This window comes from Silene latifolia, chromosome 10, assembly GCF_048544455.1.
Source record: "Silene latifolia isolate original U9 population chromosome 10, ASM4854445v1, whole genome shotgun sequence".
NCBI classification, from domain to species: domain Eukaryota; kingdom Viridiplantae; phylum Streptophyta; class Magnoliopsida; order Caryophyllales; family Caryophyllaceae; genus Silene; species Silene latifolia.
This window is the reverse complement of record NC_133535.1, coordinates 158,925,815-158,943,780: the sequence shown is the minus strand read 5'-3', so window position 1 is coordinate 158,943,780 and position 17,966 is coordinate 158,925,815. Positions and strand designations below refer to the sequence as shown.

The following is a 17,966-nucleotide window of genomic DNA, read 5'->3' as shown; positions in this document are numbered from 1 at the left end:
AAATGTCTCATAGAAATGATATGTGTTACCACTCTCCGCTAGCCATAATTCGAATTAGAGAGGGAAATCAACTACTCGCAACTGAGCTTTGCTATACTGAGTATTTTTAAGTACATATTGCCTGTTGAGTAACTTAGGTTTCATTTCCATTCCCTCTAATTATTTCCTTTTACATGATGATGCGGTCGTAACTACAGTAATGTGAATACACGTCTCATTTCCACGTTTTCAAAGAAAATACTCCTGAAGTGTAGAGTCCAGTGTGCTTCCTCGGATGTTCTTGGGCGTTGAACTTATTTGACTTTCGGTTGGATTTGCTTAATTTTCGCTTGTTTTCGTGTTTACATTATCTGCCCCTATACCTGTTTGGAACTTTGGCAATGACATGGATCACCATGATATTAGCAGATGTCCAGATAGCTTCTGTTTTGAAATTTGGTTGAGATGTGTTTTACGATTATCCTTCAAGCATGCTATAAAGATTAAGAATGGTGTTTTTGTATAGTCTTTCTATTTGGTGTAATTTGCGATATTTTCAGGACAAAAGTATTAACTTGAAAATCTCTGTTAATAACAATCATAAGGTTCTAGGTTGTAATGTAGTGATGTTATCTTTGTAGGATCCATCTTCAAAGTTAATCTTTTTCAGTTTTGCGGTGATATATAATACTACTACCTTGTAGTATAAACCCAATTTTCTCCCTTTGAATTTGGTTGAAACTCGCTAATTATGTAGAAAACTCAAGACTTTGAAAAGAACTTCAAGTATGAAGTTGCTCTAAACGGGCAGTGAATCCAACATCGTCCCGGGTGATACATAACCGCTTTTTAATTTTCTAATGGTTGCTTAAGTTAAAGAAAAGATGTGAGGGATACTTGCTAAAGAGGAACCTTGTTTCAACACCTGTGCAAATTTCACTCTAAAATGGGTTCGAAAAGTCACAACAGGCATAAGCACTCCGTCGACGACCATCCAATCTACAACTCTGTTATCGTTCTGATTGTTGTTCAAGGGAGTTTACCCAGACACCGAAACTATGGGATAGGAAGGCGACTAGGTTGTAGAGTCATAGCAGTCCTGCGCTTGACGGTCATTTAGAAGGGCAATGAGTCGATGACTACGAAGTTTGAAAGACCTTACTTCCTATTTTTTTTTTTTTTTGTTATACATTTTAAATAGGGGCCAATGTATTTTCCTAGGGCCTTAAAAAGATCAAGATTGAAGCTGGATCGTAGGCATGAAATTTCATACCTTTCATATAGATGTTTGTTGGTTTGTTGAACATCTTCTAATGTATTGGCAGTTTTGAAAAGTAGATTTCATTCATATAGATTTAGGAAAAGTCAGCTATGTACATAAAAAGGTGGTTTAATATAGTTCAGTCAAAATTCATTAGATTCTTCATTCTTTATACTCAGTATGCTTAATCATATTTTTTTCCTAATAAAACTTCTCTATTGTGTATATACCCTACGTCCCAATAACTCAAGATTATCAACTAACTTTTATAATTCGTAAGTATACGTGGTACGCAATAATTTTTGTATTATTCCCATTACAATTCGTCGGTATAGTATGAGAAAAAGGATTACGCATCTGAGGTAGTACCTCAGACCTTGTAGTTTTTGAGCATTTTCACATTTTTTTTGAGCATATTAATATTTATAAATATAGTTTTTGAGCAATATTATATTTTTTTAGTGTAATGTTTTAGTAAATGTGCTCAAAAACTTTATACTAAAGTAAAACTCAAAAACTTTAAAATAAAACTCAGAAAATAAACAATAAGAGGTACTACCTCAGATGTATAGTCCATAAACTGGTATAGTATATCGTCATCGGTACAAGCGTTCAATACCCGCGTGCGAAGCCGCGTTTTCTTAACTTGTATAGTAGTAAAAAGAAATGAGTAACAACCTAATTAGCAGGTAGCCGGTCACCAATTCTAATTTAAGAAGATGATAGTTAAAGTTAGGTTTATTTGAGGTTAAAGTGTTGTTCGGATTATTATAAGAAGAAGAGCAATAGTTCGGATTATCCCCATCAATTAACCCTTTTATAATTTGATTGATTTACTCTTCCTATAACGTAATCCTCACGTCCTTACTAAGTTTTCATAACCTGTGACTAATTCCAAATCTCTCTCAAATATAATACACTCAAATAATGCAGTCTGAACGAAAAAGAATCAAGCATAAATTCCCCGTTTCGTCTTATTTTAAAGAACAACGTAGTGAGTAAACGGGCAGAATAGTAATTTAACATCTTATATAAGTGAAAAATGAAAGGAAAAACGGATTTTTGGCCGGAAAATTTAAAAATAAGTCTCATTCCAGTGAAGAGGCATTGATTTGTATAAAAACATGTTTTTAAAAGGGAGTTATTTGAATAAAAAATTATAAAAGTGGGTTATTTCAAAAAAGTCGATTATATAAGAGAGTTATTTATAATTTACTCTTTAATATTTGTGTTTCTCATCTTTTGAATCTGTTTTATATTAGAAGAAAACAATCTTAGAGAAAAGTTGCTAAAATAAAAACACCCGGGTCAATTACTAAGGCTCAACGACTAGGCCCAATAGAACTTGAACACAAGACTGTCCTTCAGGCCCAACACAACTTAAGTACAAGTTTAACCCAATTGTTACCAATTGTTATCCGTCATCGACAAATTACCCATGCCGATTAGCGTTGACAGATTTATCTAAACTACCAAAAACACCCCTCCCACCCCAGATTACCCAAAACTCTCATTCCTTCGTCTCTCAAAATCTGGCATACGAAAAAAAAAAAAAAAAACCGCTTTCAAAATTTCATATAAGACTTCAAATCCGTCATCATCAAAACTTCACATACGTCATCATCGACTAGAGAAGGATTCAAACTCGAAAAACGCCCCTAATCACCCTTGGGTCCTAACCAAGCTACTCATTCACATCTCATAATTCGATGACCATATCTCACCAAGTCAGCAGTAACAATGCTTCCTTCACATGTTCTCAATTTTCCATTATCGGAGCTACAGCCACAAATATTCATTTTACGAAGTATAAGGGACACCAACATTACAAATTCGAAACAATAAAGATTAAAATTCCAATTCATGTACCCAACCAAGCAGTTCACCAATGCAATCTCAACTGTAGATCAACCTTCTTTGACTCGAGTGTATTCGAGCAATTAGCATCCGGAGATTCAATCCGTTTTAAAGGGTGCCCCCAACAATTTGCCATATCTTCTAGTTCACTCATCCAAAGCTGCAAACACACAAAAGGTAATTCGATTTTTGAAGCAATACTAATACTATGTAAAATGCTTGGTAGAATACTCTTTATACTCGTAGCAGAAAGAGCTGTCAGCAAGTCGAAATAGATACAACATTCAAATGTAACTTAAGGCAATGGTAAACATAATACTCCGGCTCAATGTATGACTGATCGACTGACCGTGAGACATAGCTAGCTGATGTATATACCAAGACTCTAAGCAGGCATTAGTTTGAGTTACTTATTACCAACTTAGACAATAGCAATTTGCATGCTCCGACTACAGAAAATGACCAATATTCCAAGAAGACCATGTTCAACTAAATAGCATAGAGAATGGTAGAAAATGATGACATGAACATACCTGGATCATCAAATCAGGTTCATGTAAAAAAAATTGAAAAGAAATAATATCAGGGCGGCACGTCCAGAATAAACCATTCAAAAAAGCTGACATAGATGATCTTGAGAGGTTCTGATCATAGAGGCTTAGCTTCAGCTCTCTTATATCGCGTGGAGGTCCAAGATTAACATCTCCGAGTTCTTCTTCATCAAATTTGATATCGTCACGTTCAGACTTCATAGTACACAGCCATAAAAGATTGTTAGTGCAATTAATATAAACATTCATTCAGACTCTAAACAATTATACAATACCTCATCATAATCGTCGGATAGCCAAATTTTCAGAGCATTGCAGCTTCTTAGTCCTGTCATTAGCTGTTTCAATTTGACAAATCCTAGAGTATCTAGGAAACACGGTATAGTGTGAACAGAGAGAACACAACTGGCTTGACTACTAATGGTGATAATACAATCAGGGTTAAAGTCCCCTTTATATTTGAACTTCGTCAAACTTGGAGCATCAATCCTGACATATAACAAACCATGGCAGTCATCCAAGTAAATCTTCTTTAGTTGAACATTTGAAATCCTGATCATTGTCAGCCTACGACAGTTGACCAAATGCAAAGTCTCTAATGAGGCTAATTCAGGTAGTAGTTTGCCAAGATCCCTGTCTGTAATACCAGAAGAAGAGAGATCTAATGTCCTTAAATTTCTCAACAAACCAGGTTTTGACATAACCGGCCAACGATCAGAAGTCGAGTCTGAGAACTTAAAACACGCAAGACTTGAGGTCTCAAGAACGATTGTCCCATCTTTAGGTAAAGTGTTACTTAAAGTAAGCTCCTTCAGTTGACTACAACAAGGAATGACAATAGTTTTGAAGCCGAAGCAAAACTTAACCGACAAACACTTCAACAACAGGCACGCACTAATGATATGATTTAGCATACATTCCTCCACATCAACACCTAATAATTCCAAAGTCTGAAGAGATGCAAGATTTATGGCTCCGTTGTAGTATGGTATTTTGACTTTAATACAATTAAGTTGTCTTAGAGTTTTTGCGGAGAGCAAAATGTCAGGCAATTGGTACTTAAGAGGACCATGAAGATCAAGTCTTGCAACCTGATTGCGCACAGCTATCCGAATCCACTCATCAACTTTGCAAGAAAACTCTTCTAATTTGCTAGATAACTCTATTTGGTCAACATCGCAGCTAAACACTTCATTAGTATCGGGAAATACAAGTCTGAGCGTCCTTACACGCAGGTTATCTTTAGCGTATCTTTGCATTCTACTATCCATATATCCTAATAATCTAGCAGAGACTTCCTCAGAGGGCCAACACCTGAGAAGGAATTCCGGCTCATAATAAAAATGAAATTCAATAATTGGGTTTGTAGCCGAAATATGAGCCCATCTTTTCGACAAGATACAAGTCCTATACGCCTCTCTCATATCCAGAAAAGAAATAATATGATGTACGAGAAAATCTGGTAAATCTGAGAACCTGTCAACAGTATTCAGCTGCCCAGATACCGTTTCCTCGCAATCGGGGTTCATTTTCACTGAGGAATTTCGTCGAACAGGTGGTGTGCACTGTCGCAAATTTCAAAATTCTCCTGCAAATGTGAAAAGACTGAGTTAAATAACAGAAAGGGGTTTAAGATCAAGCAAAACGAGTAATGCAGACTACGATTACCGAGTAACAGCACACAAAATGACTGGCAAATAATGCAGGGAAGAATGGAAGATGAAGGATATAATTATTTTTGACAAAAGAGGAACTACTTTTGGGACCAAAAGACTAGTAGAATTACAAAGGGAAGTGAGGCTTGAACCCAAACTACCAAACTAGTAGAACACTCACTTAGTCACTAGTCACTACTCACCACTAGTCACTACCATGGGCGGATCTAGGGGGCCCGGGTGGGCACGTGCCCACCATGAATTTTTCGGGATTATAAGTAACAAAAATAATCAATAGGTTTATGTGGTTTAGTTGGTAAGCTCTTTAGTTGAGCTTTGAAAGGTCACAGGTTCGATTCCGGGTGCCCTTTTATATGTAAAAAATGTTTCTCCTAGGGTTTGAGCCCTAACCACTTATGTTTAGTGTTTATTTAAATATTAGAATATAATATATTTTATCATAGGAGATATTATTTATTTTTATTTACAAAGTACATTTATTTCAAATTTAAATATTTCAGAAGAAAGTTCAAAATAAAATACTAATTTTTAAACTAAAAAGATTATTAAAATTAGTTATTTTTCTATTTTTTTGGAGGAAAAAAAATTCGTAATAAAAAAATGCGGTTTAAAATAAAAAATAATGTATCGGAAAAAAATTTGTGCCCCCCTTTCGATAAATTCCTGCGTCCGCCCCTGGTCACTACTCACTAGGGTGCGGTACGGTTTGGCTAAACTCTAAATCTAAATCACATCGTTTATTCGTTTATATTTACTCTCTCTTATCCTGCATAATCTTCCACATCGATTTTGGAATAATTTTAGTGGAGTGTTAATATGTGGAGGAAAATGAAAGTAGTAGAGAGAATGTGGAATTACATGTTATATTAATCAATAACCATAAATGATAGACAAATAAGGTAGGTGGAATATTTTGTGAATTTTCCGCTTTAGGAAATGTGACAAATGTGGAAAATGCTAGTGGAATAAGAGGGTGTATAAAAAATAGGGTTTTGATATATACAATCATTAGGTTGTATTTAAGCATTTAATATCTTCCATATTTGGTATTAAGTTAGAAATTTAAGAATAAATTATACACAATCTAATGTACTTAATGCATATCTTAAGACCTTTTTTCCATATTTAATTTCTTAAATACGGGTTGTATATATCAAAACCCAAAAAATAATTGGCGTGATTGCTCATTAAATTTGTCGACAATTTGAATTAGTGTGTCACGACCTTTTTGGAAATTACTAATTTGTCGACAATTTGAATTAGTGTGTCACGGCCTTTTTGGAAATTACTAAGGCTAGAGTAGACTTGATACAACTTGAGCTCAAACAGCCACAAATACTCATTGATGTACAATCAGGGGCGGAGCCAGGATTTGAAAACACGTAGGGCTAGATTTTAAAGTATAATTTTTTTAGGTTCAAGATAGTGACAAAGCCAGTATTTGTAACTTGGGGGGCGAAATTGATAACGTACAAGCTTGATATGGAGTATAAAATGGACTTCTAATAGGTACTTTCGATTTGGAATAATTTTCTAGTTTATTTGGTCAATCATGTACTCCCACCGCACATTTTTTTTTCACCCTATTTCTCTAATATATGTGAGGAATAGTTTATTAAATGGGGTGAAAATAAGTGTGTGGAGGGAGTAATATAGATGCTTAAAAAAATATAATATGATAAAAAGTAAACATTTAGCCAATTTAACTAGATGTTTAAATTTTTGAATTTAAATTTAAACAAATTCTAAATATGGTCTTATCTTAAACATATTCGAGATTTGTTTATATAACAAAATTAGCTTAAAATAAATAATTATTTAATGTGGTCTTACCGTAAATATATTCAAGAGTTTTTTCATACAACAAAGTTAGCTTGAAATAAATACAGAGTATATGTTATACTCCCTCTATTCCTTACATTTCATTTTGGGAGGATTTAAAAAAGGTAAATTTACAACTCTATCCCTTTAATCATGAAGAATTGGGGATAATGTCATTTTGACAAGGAAAATGTAGTTTAAAGATTATGGCGAATATTGATAATTCACTCATTTAACAAACTAAATTTAGAAATAGGACAATTAATTTGAAATAAAATATGGAAAAAAAGAGGATAATCAAAGTGAAATGGAGGGACTGCACCCCTCCCAAAAATAATCAAAATTTGCTTCCGAAAGGAATCGAACCCACGCCCTCTAAATACATCCTTTCAGTTTGCTTTAAAAATTATCTTCCAACCAACTTAGCCACTTGACTGATTTGAAAATTTATACAAGTCAGAATTATTTATCCTAAAAGTATATGGGGCTATAGCCCATATAGCCCATACAGTGGCTCCGCCCCTGTGTACAATCTTCCCAGCTCCATGTTAACATCACAAATTCGAAAGCATAAAAATCACACGAAATACACTATCCCGCTAACAACGTAACGAACCATAGTCGTCCATATCCATACAAATCGGTACTTCTTCAGCAATACACTAAAACAGAGGCATACAAAGCATTATTCTAACATAGAGGGAGGTGTTTATCTTCTACCCCTGTGTAAATGCGGATTTAATTATAACTCCAAGCCATGTATGCAACCAAGCAGTTCACCAATGCAATCTCAACTGTACAACCACCTTCTTATTCTTGAGTATATTCGAGCAATTAGCATCTGGAAATTCAACCCGTTTTAAAGGGTGCTATCAACAATTTACCAGATCTTCTAGTTCACTCGTAAAAAGCTGCAAACACATACAAACAATATGAGTTAAAAAAAACATCTGATTTTACAAGTTTGAATCTTGAGATACTTCTTGACCATTATTGGAAAAACGACCGCTACAACATTTTATTGTCACTGACCGTGACACATAGCCAGCTGATGTATAAACCAAGACTCAAAGCAGGCATTAGTTCGAGTTACTTATTTCCAACTTGGACAATTGCAAATTGCATGCTCCGACTTCAGAAAATGTCCAAAATTCCAAGAAGACCATGTTCAACTAAATAGCATAGAGAATAACTAACCCGTAATTCTATTGAAAATGATAGAAAGTTAAGACATGAACATATACCTGGATCATCAAATCAGGGTCTTCTGAACGAATCCGAAAAGAAATAATTTCAGGGTGGCACGTCCAAAATATACCATTCAAAAAACCTGAGACAGATGATCTAGTCCAATAATTGAGGCCTAGTTTCAGCTCTGTGATATTGCGTGGGGGTCCAAAATTAACATCTCCGAGTTCTTCTTCATCAAATTTGATATCATCACATACAGGCTTCATAGTATACAGCCATAAAAATTTGTTAGTGCAATTAATATAGACATTCATTCAGACTCTAAACAATTATACAATACCTCGTCAGTATAGTTGGTTATCGAAATTTTCAGAGCATTGCAGCTTCTTAGTCCTGTCATTAGCTTTTTCAATTTGAAAAATCCACGAGTATCAAGGTATTTAGGCGTAGTGTGAAGAGAGATAACACAACTGGCTTGACTACTAATGGTGATAGCACGATAAGGGTGAAAGCTCCCTTTATATTTGAACTTCGTCAAACTTGGAGCATCAATCATAACATCTAACAAAGTAGAGCAATAGTTCAAGTAAATCTTCTTTAGCTGATTACTTGAAATCCTGACAATTCTCAGAAAATGACAGTAGGTTAACCGCAAAGTCTTTAATGAGGCTAATTCAGGTAGTAGTTTGCCAAGTTCCCCGTCTGTAATACCAGAACCAACGATATCAAATGTCCTCAAATTTCTCAATAAACCAGGCTTTGCCATAACCGGCCAAAGATCATCAAAATACTCGCCCAAAAACTGAAAATGCGTAAGACCCAAGGTCTCAAGAATGATAGTCCCATTTTCAGGTAAAGAATAACTTAAAGTAAGCTTCTTCAATTGACTACAATAAGGAATGACAATAGGTTTAAAGCCAGCGCAATTCCTAACCGACAAACGCCTCAACAACGGGCACGAACTAATGATTTGATTTAGCAGTTGTTCCTCTACGACGACATTAAATAATACCAAAGTACGAAGAGATGCAAGATTTATAGCTTTGTTGTAGTACGGTAATTTGACATTCATGCAGTCAAGTCGTTTTAGAGATTTTGCAGAGAGCAAAATGTCGGGCAATTGGTAGTTAATAGGACCGTTAAGATCAAGTTTTTTAACCTGATTGCGCACAACTATCTGAATCCACTCATCAACTATGCATGACAACTCTTCAAATTTGCTAGATAACTCTGTTTCTTCATCGCAACCAAACACTCTATTAGAATTTGGAAATCCAAGGCCGAGCGTCCTTACACGCAGCTTATCTTTATCGTATCTTTGCATTCTTGTATCCATATATTCTAATAATCTGGCAGAGACTTCTTTAGATGGCCAATACCTTGTGGATGAATTCTCCGTCTTACAATAATAATGAAACTCAATAATTGGGTTTGTACCCGAAATATGAGCCCATCTTTTCGACAAGATACTAGTTCTATACGCCTCCCTCGTACCCAGATAAGAAATGATATCATGTAAGATGAAATCCGGTAAATCTGAGAGCCTATCGACAGTGTTCAACTGCCCAGGTATCGTTTCCTCGCAATCAGGATTCATTTTTAGTGGGGAATTTCGTCGAACAGGTAGTGTGCACTACCGCAAATTTAAAAATTCTCCTGCAACAAAAGAAAAACTGAGTAAACCGAAAAGAAGGGGTTCAAGCAGACTACGATAACCGAGTAAGAGCACACAAAATGCGGGCAAGTAATGTAGGGAAGAATGGAAGATGAAGAGTAGAATTATTACAAAGGGAGGTGAGGTTTGAACCCAGATATTACTAAAATAGTCACTAGGGATGGTTTTCTAAAACTAAGAATCGAAACCGAAAAAATTCCATGATAAAGTTAACAGCTCGGTTTAACAAGCCTAAAATATGAATGGTTTTTTGTTTTTCAATTTATGCAATTCAGTCTTTTTCTTAACAGCATGAGTAAAAATGGATATGACTGGGAGGTGAGAAAAAAAAAACGAACCGCCCTTGTAAACCGAAAAAAAAAAAAAAAAACTAAGTTTAGAAACTGCGATATATTTTTTTTCCGAATCCTTTAACCGGCCAAGTTTTTTTTAGCAAAAATATGTTCATTGTAAGGTTAATCGGTTTTTAAACCGTTTTATTTTTATGTTTATTTTGAAGAGCACAAAATTTGACTTTTTATAATGGGGGACGAGGCAAAATGAAAGTTTAGTCAAATGTTTGTAATATGTTATATAGCTTAAATGGGTCCAACATATATAATACAAGTCTGGATATGGATTTTATAGACCCTATCCAGAGTCCAAATCTGTCAATCTGTCATCCCTAGTGTTAGAGAAACAATGTTAACCATCATCAATCCTTTAGAAATCTCAAAGTTAATTGTGAAAGGTGGTAATTATATGTTATCAACTCAATCCGCAGCACTTGACAAATTTCTTGGAAAATTTCTAATATTATCAAGGATGTAAAATTAAATCTTCATTTCTTCGATGAATTGATAATTAAATATTGTTTTCGTGAAACTAAAAAAGTCATTGGCTTTATGGCTTCTATTGGACATTCGTGTCCAACTCTTTCGAGATGGTTTGAAAACCGGTGGCTTCAACTTGCATCTCTCATTCGAAAGGATAAAATAGATTGGTCCTACCATAAAGAATCAATCTAATTTTCTTACCTTATAAAAAAAATGTAATCAACCTAAAGAAAAGAAATCTTGGATGCACCCAATAATCAATATGTCACATCAACGTACTCCCAAATTAATAAGATAAAATAATTACTTTGTTTGTTCACTAAATTTGTCGATGATTCGAATTAATGTGTTGACGATCTTTTTAGGAATTACTAAGACTAGAGTAGGCTTGATACAACTTAAACACAAGACTATCCTTATAAGGCCCAACATAACTTGAGCACAAGAACACCCATCACAAAAATTGACACAGAAAATCACAAAAATTACTTTCAAAATTTCACTAACCTCAAATCCGTCATCGACAACAAGTCAACAACGTATCGACCAAGAAAGTAATATAATTTCTGCAAATATTTCATTAATTTCGTGAATTTCTCATAATTTGTATTGATTAGCATTTAGAATTAAAACAAATTAGAGAACGATTCAAACTCGAAAAACACCCTTGTCCCTTAACCAAGATACTCGTTCACATGTCATAATTCGATTACCTGACCTTAACATCAAAATACACTATCCTGCTAGCAAATGTATTGAACCGTAGTCCATATCCATACAAATTGGTACTTCAGCAATACACTAAAACAGAGGCATACACAGCATTATATTCTAAAATAGAGGGAGGTGTTTTGTGTTTATCTTTTACCCCGTGTAAATGCGGATTTGATTAAAATTCCAAGTCATGCATGCAACCAACAAGTTCACCAATGCAATCTCCACTGTACCTCAACCTTCTCTGACTCGAGTATATTCGAGCAATTAGCATCTGGACATTCAATCCGTTTTAAAGGGTGCCTCAAACAATTTGCCATATCTTCTAGCTCACTCATAAAAAGCTGTAAACACATACAGCCAATATGAGTTAAAAAAACGTCTGCAAAACAACCAACCTGGGTTCAAAAAGAAATGCATAAAAAAACATTGCTGATGGAGAATTTTGAATCATGAGACACAGTGACAGACCTTGCAACGATTTCATAAAAAATTAACGAGTTTGAATCTTGAGATACTTCTTGACTATTATTGGAAAAATGACTGCTACAACATTTTAATGTCGTGGTTAATTCTTCCCTTCTCAATCTTGTGATAAAAACAACTTAAGACAGAAGTTTCGTGTTCACTGTCTCGTTAGGATTAGAGCCGCAAATGCAGTCTTTGCAAACATATTAAACTATAAAAAGAAGTTTTGCTACCCTAAAATTTCGTTTCTGGCTACGCTGCACAACACTAATCGAGTTATTCACTGAGTTGACACATGTCTATTGATGTTTATGGGTCATTTAATATGTCAATAAACTTAGGCATAACGTCAAATTAGTCAATTCTGGTAAATTTGAATCATATCAATTACAGGTTATGTGATTTGTGTCTTTTTGTCATCTTGGTACAGCACTTTGAGTCTAATTTCCGTCAAGGGGCAGGTAATTCGAATTTTTGCCAGGTCTAAATCTCTAATTGAGTGCGCCTTAAAAAGCTAAAAGCATTACTAATACTAGGTAAAATGCTTGATAGCATACTTTTTAGCAGAAAAAGCTATCAACAAGTCAAAATAGATGCAACATTCAACTGTAACTTAAGGCAATGGAAGATATAATATTCTGGCTCAATGTCAATGACCGTGACACACAGCTAGCCGATGTATATACCAAGGCTCTAAGCAGGCATTAGTTCGAGTTACTTATTTCCATATTGGACAATTGTGATTTGCATGCTCCAACTTCAGAAAATGTTCAATATTCGAAGAAGACCATGTTCAACTAGATAGCATAGAGAATTACTAACCCTAATTCTGTTGAAAATGACAGAAAGTGAAGACATGAACATACCTGGATCATCAAATCAGGATCTTCTAAATAGAATCGAAAAGAAATAATATCAGGGCGACACGTCCAGAATATACCATTCAAAAAAGCTGAAACAGATGATCTTGAGAGTTTCAAATAATAGAGGGTTAGCTTCAGCTCTGTGATATTACGTGGGGGTCCAAGATTAACATCTCCAAGTTCTTCTTCATTAAATTTGATACTATCACATACAGACTTCACAGTATACACCCATAAAAATTTGTTAGTGCAAATAATAGAGACATTCATTCAGACTCAAAACAATTATACAATACAATACCTGATAAAGAGAGTTGGCTAGCGAAATTTCCACAGCATGGCAGCTTCTTAGTCCTGTCATTAGCTTTTGCATTTTGAAAAATCCTTGAGTATCAAGGTAATTAGTTGTAGTGCGAACAGAAATATCGCAACTGGTTTGACTACTAATGGTGATAGCAGGATAAAGGCCAAAGGTGCCTCTATATATGAACTTCGTCAAACTTGGAGCATCAACCATAACATCTACCAAACCACGACAATTTTCCAAGCAAATCACGTTTAGCCGAATACTTAAAACCCTGATAGTTATCAGCTTTCGACAGTTGTATAAAAGCAAAGTCTCCAATGAGGCTAATTCAAGTAGTAGTTTGCCAAGATCCCCGTCAGTAATACCAGAATAATAGATATCTAGTACCGTCAAATTTCTCAATAAACCAGGCTTTGACATAACCGGCCAACGATCAAAAGCCAAGTCTGAGAACTTAAAACACACAAGACTTGAGGTCTCAAGAATGATTGTCCCATCTTTAGGTAAAGTGTTACATAAAGTAAGCTCCTTCAGTTGACTACAACAAGGAATGACAATAGTTTTGAAGCCAGAGCAATTATTAACCGACAAACACTTCAATAACAGGCACGAACTAATGATATGATTTAGCATACGTTCCTCCACATCAACACATAATAATTCCAAAGTCTGAAGAGATTCAAGATTTATGGCTCCGTTGTAGTTTGGTATTTTGACTTGAATACAATTAAGTTGTCTTAGAGATTTTGCGGAGAGCAAAATGTCAGGCAATTGGTACTCAAAAACAGGACTACCAAGATCAAGTTTTTCAACCTGATTACGCACAGCTATCCTAAGCCACTCATCAATTTTGCTAGGTAACTCTTCAACGTGAGGTAACTCTTTAACTATGCAACGTAAGTCTTTAACATTGCAACCACCCACTTTATGAGAATTTGGAAATCTAAGCCTGAGCGTCCTTACGCGCAGATTATCTTTAGCGTATCTTTGCATTCTACTATCTATATATCCTAATAATCTAGCAGAGACTTCCTCAGAGGGCCAATATCTGTGAGGGGATTTCGGCTCACAATAATAATGAAATTCAATAATTGGGTTTGTAGCCGAAATATGAGCCCATCTTTTCGACAAGATACAAGTTCTATATGCCTCCCTCGTATCCAAAAAAGAAATGATGTGATGTAAGATGAAATCCGGTAAATCTGAGAACCTGTCCAGAGTATTCAGCTGCCCAGATACCGTTTCCTCGCAATCGGGGTTCATTTTCACTGAGGAATTTCGTCGAACAGGTGGTGTGTACTGTCGCAAACTTCAAAATTCTCCTGCAGATGTGAAAAAACTGAGTTAAACAACATGAAGGGGTTTAAGATGAAGCAAAACGAGTAATGCAGACTACGATTACCGAGTAATAGCACGCAAAATGACTGGCACGTAGTGTAGCCTGTAGAGGAGATGAATGGAGAGATGAAATGGTTCAGTTCCGTTAACCGATTTTCTAAAACTGTTAACCAAAGCTGATCCAATCCATGACAAAGTTAACAGATCGGTTCACTGAACTGCTTTGTCCAAACGGTTTTGGTTTACCGACCCTACAAAATCAATGGTTTTTCGGTTTTTGATTTAATGTGGTTTGATTTATTCTGAATACTCCTAACTAGGACGATAATGGATATGGCTATTTACTAGGGGTGAAAAAATACGAACAAATTTTGCAAACCTAAACCATAAGAACTAAATTTTGAAACCTTGATATTCGGTTTTTCCCGATTCATTTAACCGACCATATTCTTTTTTAGTGAAAACCAGTTCCAGGTATGATTAACATGGCCTTCATTTTTTTCCCCTGTTTATTAGACTTATTAATACGGTATATATTAGTTTTTTTTTTTTTTTTTTCAGTTTTAACTCTATTTATCTCAGTTCAATTTACTTATACAAAGATCGGTTAAATTTCATTAAGCTCAACTCACTTTTGTTGTTTTGTTCAACTACTTCCAAGTTCCAACCAGAAAGACCCCTAACCTAAAGTAGGTTTAAACCCGAAGATTACTAGATTACGGGTGATTAGGATGTGTATAAGTGAATACGATATAGTATATAATCCTATATTATTTTTTGTCCCGATGTAGTATAAAAACCGATACTTCTTTTTAGGAAATATAAATACCTATACTTGTGGATGAGTAACTTTAGAATGTCAATTTATTCTAAAAAAGGAAAATAAATTAATTACTTTCAACATTAATCTGCACTATTATGGATTTTGAATTTCACCCATAAAATGTCTTAAAATTCTTGCTCTGTTGTCACGTATAGTCTTATTGCATTTATAAACCAATGAGAAATTTAAAATTAACCATACTATCGTGAATGAGAAAACATAATTTAAATGGAATAAAAGTAGCGTATTATTTACGTAGTTACTCTTTCATGTACAAACATTACTCTTACATGGACTTTTTGTCATTATTTTTCCACCCCTTCGTCCCAAAAAAACTCTCTCTAATTCTTTTCATCACAAAATTAAACAAATCAGTTAAATTCCTTAATAATTATGGAGGCTAGTTCTTATGTCGATCAAGTAATAATTCTAATTTATTTAGTTTATCAAGAGGCTATATCAAATTAGGGATTAAATTAAGACTAATGAAATTAGGGTTTGGAGAAATGTTTGTCAATGAAAAGCTTATGGCCTGAGTCTAACGACATGTGGTGTGGATCTGCGGTGGTAGGCAAGAGGCGCCTGTGATGGTGACGACGACCATGGTAGTGGTTGTACCATGGCAGTGGTGGTACGGGTAGATATTGGCCGATCGTCAATACTCGTAGTCAAAGGTGATTAAAATAAAAATTCCGCAATAGCATTATTTCATATCGACAAAGCCATGTCTGGAACCATGTCACTCACATTTTCAGATGCAAGCAATACATGAGATTCCTTGCCTTCAGATGACAATACCCACTTACCAGTGAAAATTAAAAGGCAAATTTTTCTATTGAATTCAGTCAGGAAAAAGGGCTCGAATTATGTCCAATTTGATTTCAAGCAAGTAACAAATTGCATCATCCGGGTTGGTTTAGGACCTTGTTATTTGTCAAACCCCCCAAAAAAAATCCTTAATCGTAACCATTTTCTCGGTTGTCGGTTGTCTATCTCTAGTCTGGACTGAAAAGCATAAATTAATGTATCGAGGTACAAATGGAATGCTTTACTTGGTGCATTTGTAGGGGTGGTCCGATAGTATAGTCGGTGTGGCCGGTCCGGTGCAGGGGTGGTCCAGTCGTATCGTCGGTGCGGTAGGGGAGGTGGTTGTTTGGACGGGGTTGGATTGAATTATTTGAGAGGACTACCAAATTGCAAATGAGGTTGTAAAAATGATAAGGGTATAATGGTCATTCATGTCCATGATTGAGTAAATCATGTCCATGAATGAGCATAACCCATTATTTATTGGTTAAGATGTATAAAATTTTCCCAACAAATAAATTCTTGAATAATCCTGATATATCACAACTTGAGCATAAATATAGCCCAAAAAATATACACCGTTGGTCAATTACTAAGTATGTGTTTGACCTTGGTTTTCAAAGTATTTTTGGACTTAAAAACACCTTTTGACCAAATATATCATAAATTTATGGTAAGCCCCAAAATTGCTTTATTTTTCAATCAATAGTATGCAATCTATTTTCCTTTACGTTTTTGTTTAATTTCCGCTTTCGTTTTTGTTTCGTCTCTCTTTCTGAGGGCTCCATCCCCGTCTATCGGTGGTGTCCTTCTCTCAGTTTGAGAGCTTTCGTTTTCTAGTTCGTTTGCAGTTTTCTAATAAGTCGAGAAGATCGGCGTTGTTATAGATCGTTATATGGTTTTACATATTTTGTCCGATTCATGGCTACAATCAATCACGTCAGAAGAAATGGATACTCGTCAAGGAAGATTCGGAGACCCTCTTATGGATGAAAGCCTTTTGCGGCGAATCGATGATAGAGACTCTGTTGCAGTGTTTCATTCTTTGAACAAGAATTTATTTCCTATGGTTGTAATCGATTTGTATCCGATTGAGCTTGGCATATGTTGTAGATGTCGTATGACTTTTTAATAATGATAATGATCTTTTCTCAAAAAAAAAAAAATATATATATATATCATAAATTTAAAAGCTAATAGTGGATTCTCAAAAGCTTAAATACCTTTTTCCCCATAAAAATAGAAGCATCAATTTGGTGTTCTGTTTCTTAAAAACTTCTTTTGAAAAATTAAATTTAAAAAATAGAAACTCATTTTAAGCAAATTAGGTCAAACATGTTCTAAACCGCAATCAATCGACGCTCAAAACAACTTGAACACAAGAATGTCCTTTCAAGGCCCAACACAAGAATGCGCTATTATTAGTTAAGATGTACGATAATATGATACATTGTACACCAATGTATCGACGAGTGTAACTTAGAAATTTGCAACGAGAACTATAAAATTAAAACACAAATTGTTGCACAAGAGTGTAAGATTAATTTATGTATAAACCTAGTTCAATAACCAAAAGCCTATATAAATTCAATAGGTCTTGGTATAGACGGGTGGGGCGAAGAGACGGGTAAAGACCTCTAATAAAATGGGTAGGGGGACAAGGTGGGGCACCCATGTGCTTCCCACTTTATGGCAAATGGGTATTTTGTGAGGGGAAATTGTATCCGTCTATACGTATAGACGGATAGTGTCCGTCTATAATGAGAATTTGTGATATAAATTAGTTACTAAACTTGTAAAAAATATTTTATTTTAATAAC

General features: G+C 35.0%; 3 protein-coding genes across 3 annotated transcripts; all 3 read right to left on the bottom strand.

Annotated features, from left to right (window-relative positions):
* Nucleotides 1–2,805: 2,805 nt before the first annotated feature.
* Nucleotides 2,806–5,617, bottom strand: LOC141606632 (putative F-box protein At3g58860). Its single transcript, XM_074425832.1, has 4 exons — nt 5,317–5,617; nt 3,924–5,236; nt 3,631–3,843; nt 2,806–3,257 (listed from the first exon to the last, which is right to left on the bottom strand). The coding sequence occupies exons 2-4, from the start codon at nt 5,175–5,177 to the stop codon at nt 3,123–3,125; spliced, it is 1,602 nt and encodes a 533-aa protein (XP_074281933.1). The 5' UTR covers nt 5,178–5,236; nt 5,317–5,617; the 3' UTR covers nt 2,806–3,122.
* A 1,904-nt stretch (nt 5,618–7,521) lies between these two features.
* LOC141609444 (putative F-box/LRR-repeat protein At4g15060) lies at nt 7,522–10,531 on the bottom strand. The gene is made up of 4 exons (XM_074428492.1): nt 10,123–10,531; nt 8,677–9,992; nt 8,390–8,596; nt 7,522–8,056 (listed from the first exon to the last, which is right to left on the bottom strand). The coding sequence occupies exons 2-4, from the start codon at nt 9,931–9,933 to the stop codon at nt 8,018–8,020; spliced, it is 1,503 nt and encodes a 500-aa protein (XP_074284593.1). The 5' UTR covers nt 9,934–9,992; nt 10,123–10,531; the 3' UTR covers nt 7,522–8,017.
* A 949-nt stretch (nt 10,532–11,480) lies between these two features.
* On the bottom strand, nt 11,481–14,972 carry LOC141606631 (putative F-box/LRR-repeat protein At4g15060). The gene is made up of 4 exons (XM_074425831.1): nt 14,581–14,972; nt 13,173–14,500; nt 12,875–13,087; nt 11,481–11,884 (listed from the first exon to the last, which is right to left on the bottom strand). Exons 2-4 carry the CDS (start codon nt 14,439–14,441, stop codon nt 11,750–11,752), a joined length of 1,617 nt encoding a protein of 538 aa, XP_074281932.1. The 5' UTR covers nt 14,442–14,500; nt 14,581–14,972; the 3' UTR covers nt 11,481–11,749.
* Nucleotides 14,973–17,966: the final 2,994 nt, after the last annotated feature.

Excerpts from the sequence above, each read along its gene's own strand:
- LOC141606632 (XM_074425832.1), bottom strand. The coding sequence starts at position 5,177 with ATGAACCCCGATTGCGAGGAAACGGTATCTGGGCAGCTGAATACTGTT. Across the intron at positions 3,844-3,923 it reads TATCCGACGATTATGATGAG|TCTGAACGTGACGATATCAA; the intron begins GTATTGTATAAT and ends TGTACTATGAAG. Across the intron at positions 3,258-3,630 it reads AACCTGATTTGATGATCCAG|CTTTGGATGAGTGAACTAGA; the intron begins GTATGTTCATGT and ends GTGTGTTTGCAG.
- LOC141609444 (XM_074428492.1), bottom strand. The coding sequence starts at position 9,933 with ATGAATCCTGATTGCGAGGAAACGATACCTGGGCAGTTGAACACTGTC. Across the intron at positions 8,597-8,676 it reads TAACCAACTATACTGACGAG|CCTGTATGTGATGATATCAA; the intron begins GTATTGTATAAT and ends TATACTATGAAG. Across the intron at positions 8,057-8,389 it reads ACCCTGATTTGATGATCCAG|CTTTTTACGAGTGAACTAGA; the intron begins GTATATGTTCAT and ends ATGTGTTTGCAG.
- LOC141606631 (XM_074425831.1), bottom strand. The coding sequence starts at position 14,441 with ATGAACCCCGATTGCGAGGAAACGGTATCTGGGCAGCTGAATACTCTG. Across the intron at positions 13,088-13,172 it reads TAGCCAACTCTCTTTATCAG|TCTGTATGTGATAGTATCAA; the intron begins GTATTGTATTGT and ends TATACTGTGAAG. Across the intron at positions 11,885-12,874 it reads ATCCTGATTTGATGATCCAG|CTTTTTATGAGTGAGCTAGA; the intron begins GTATGTTCATGT and ends ATGTGTTTACAG.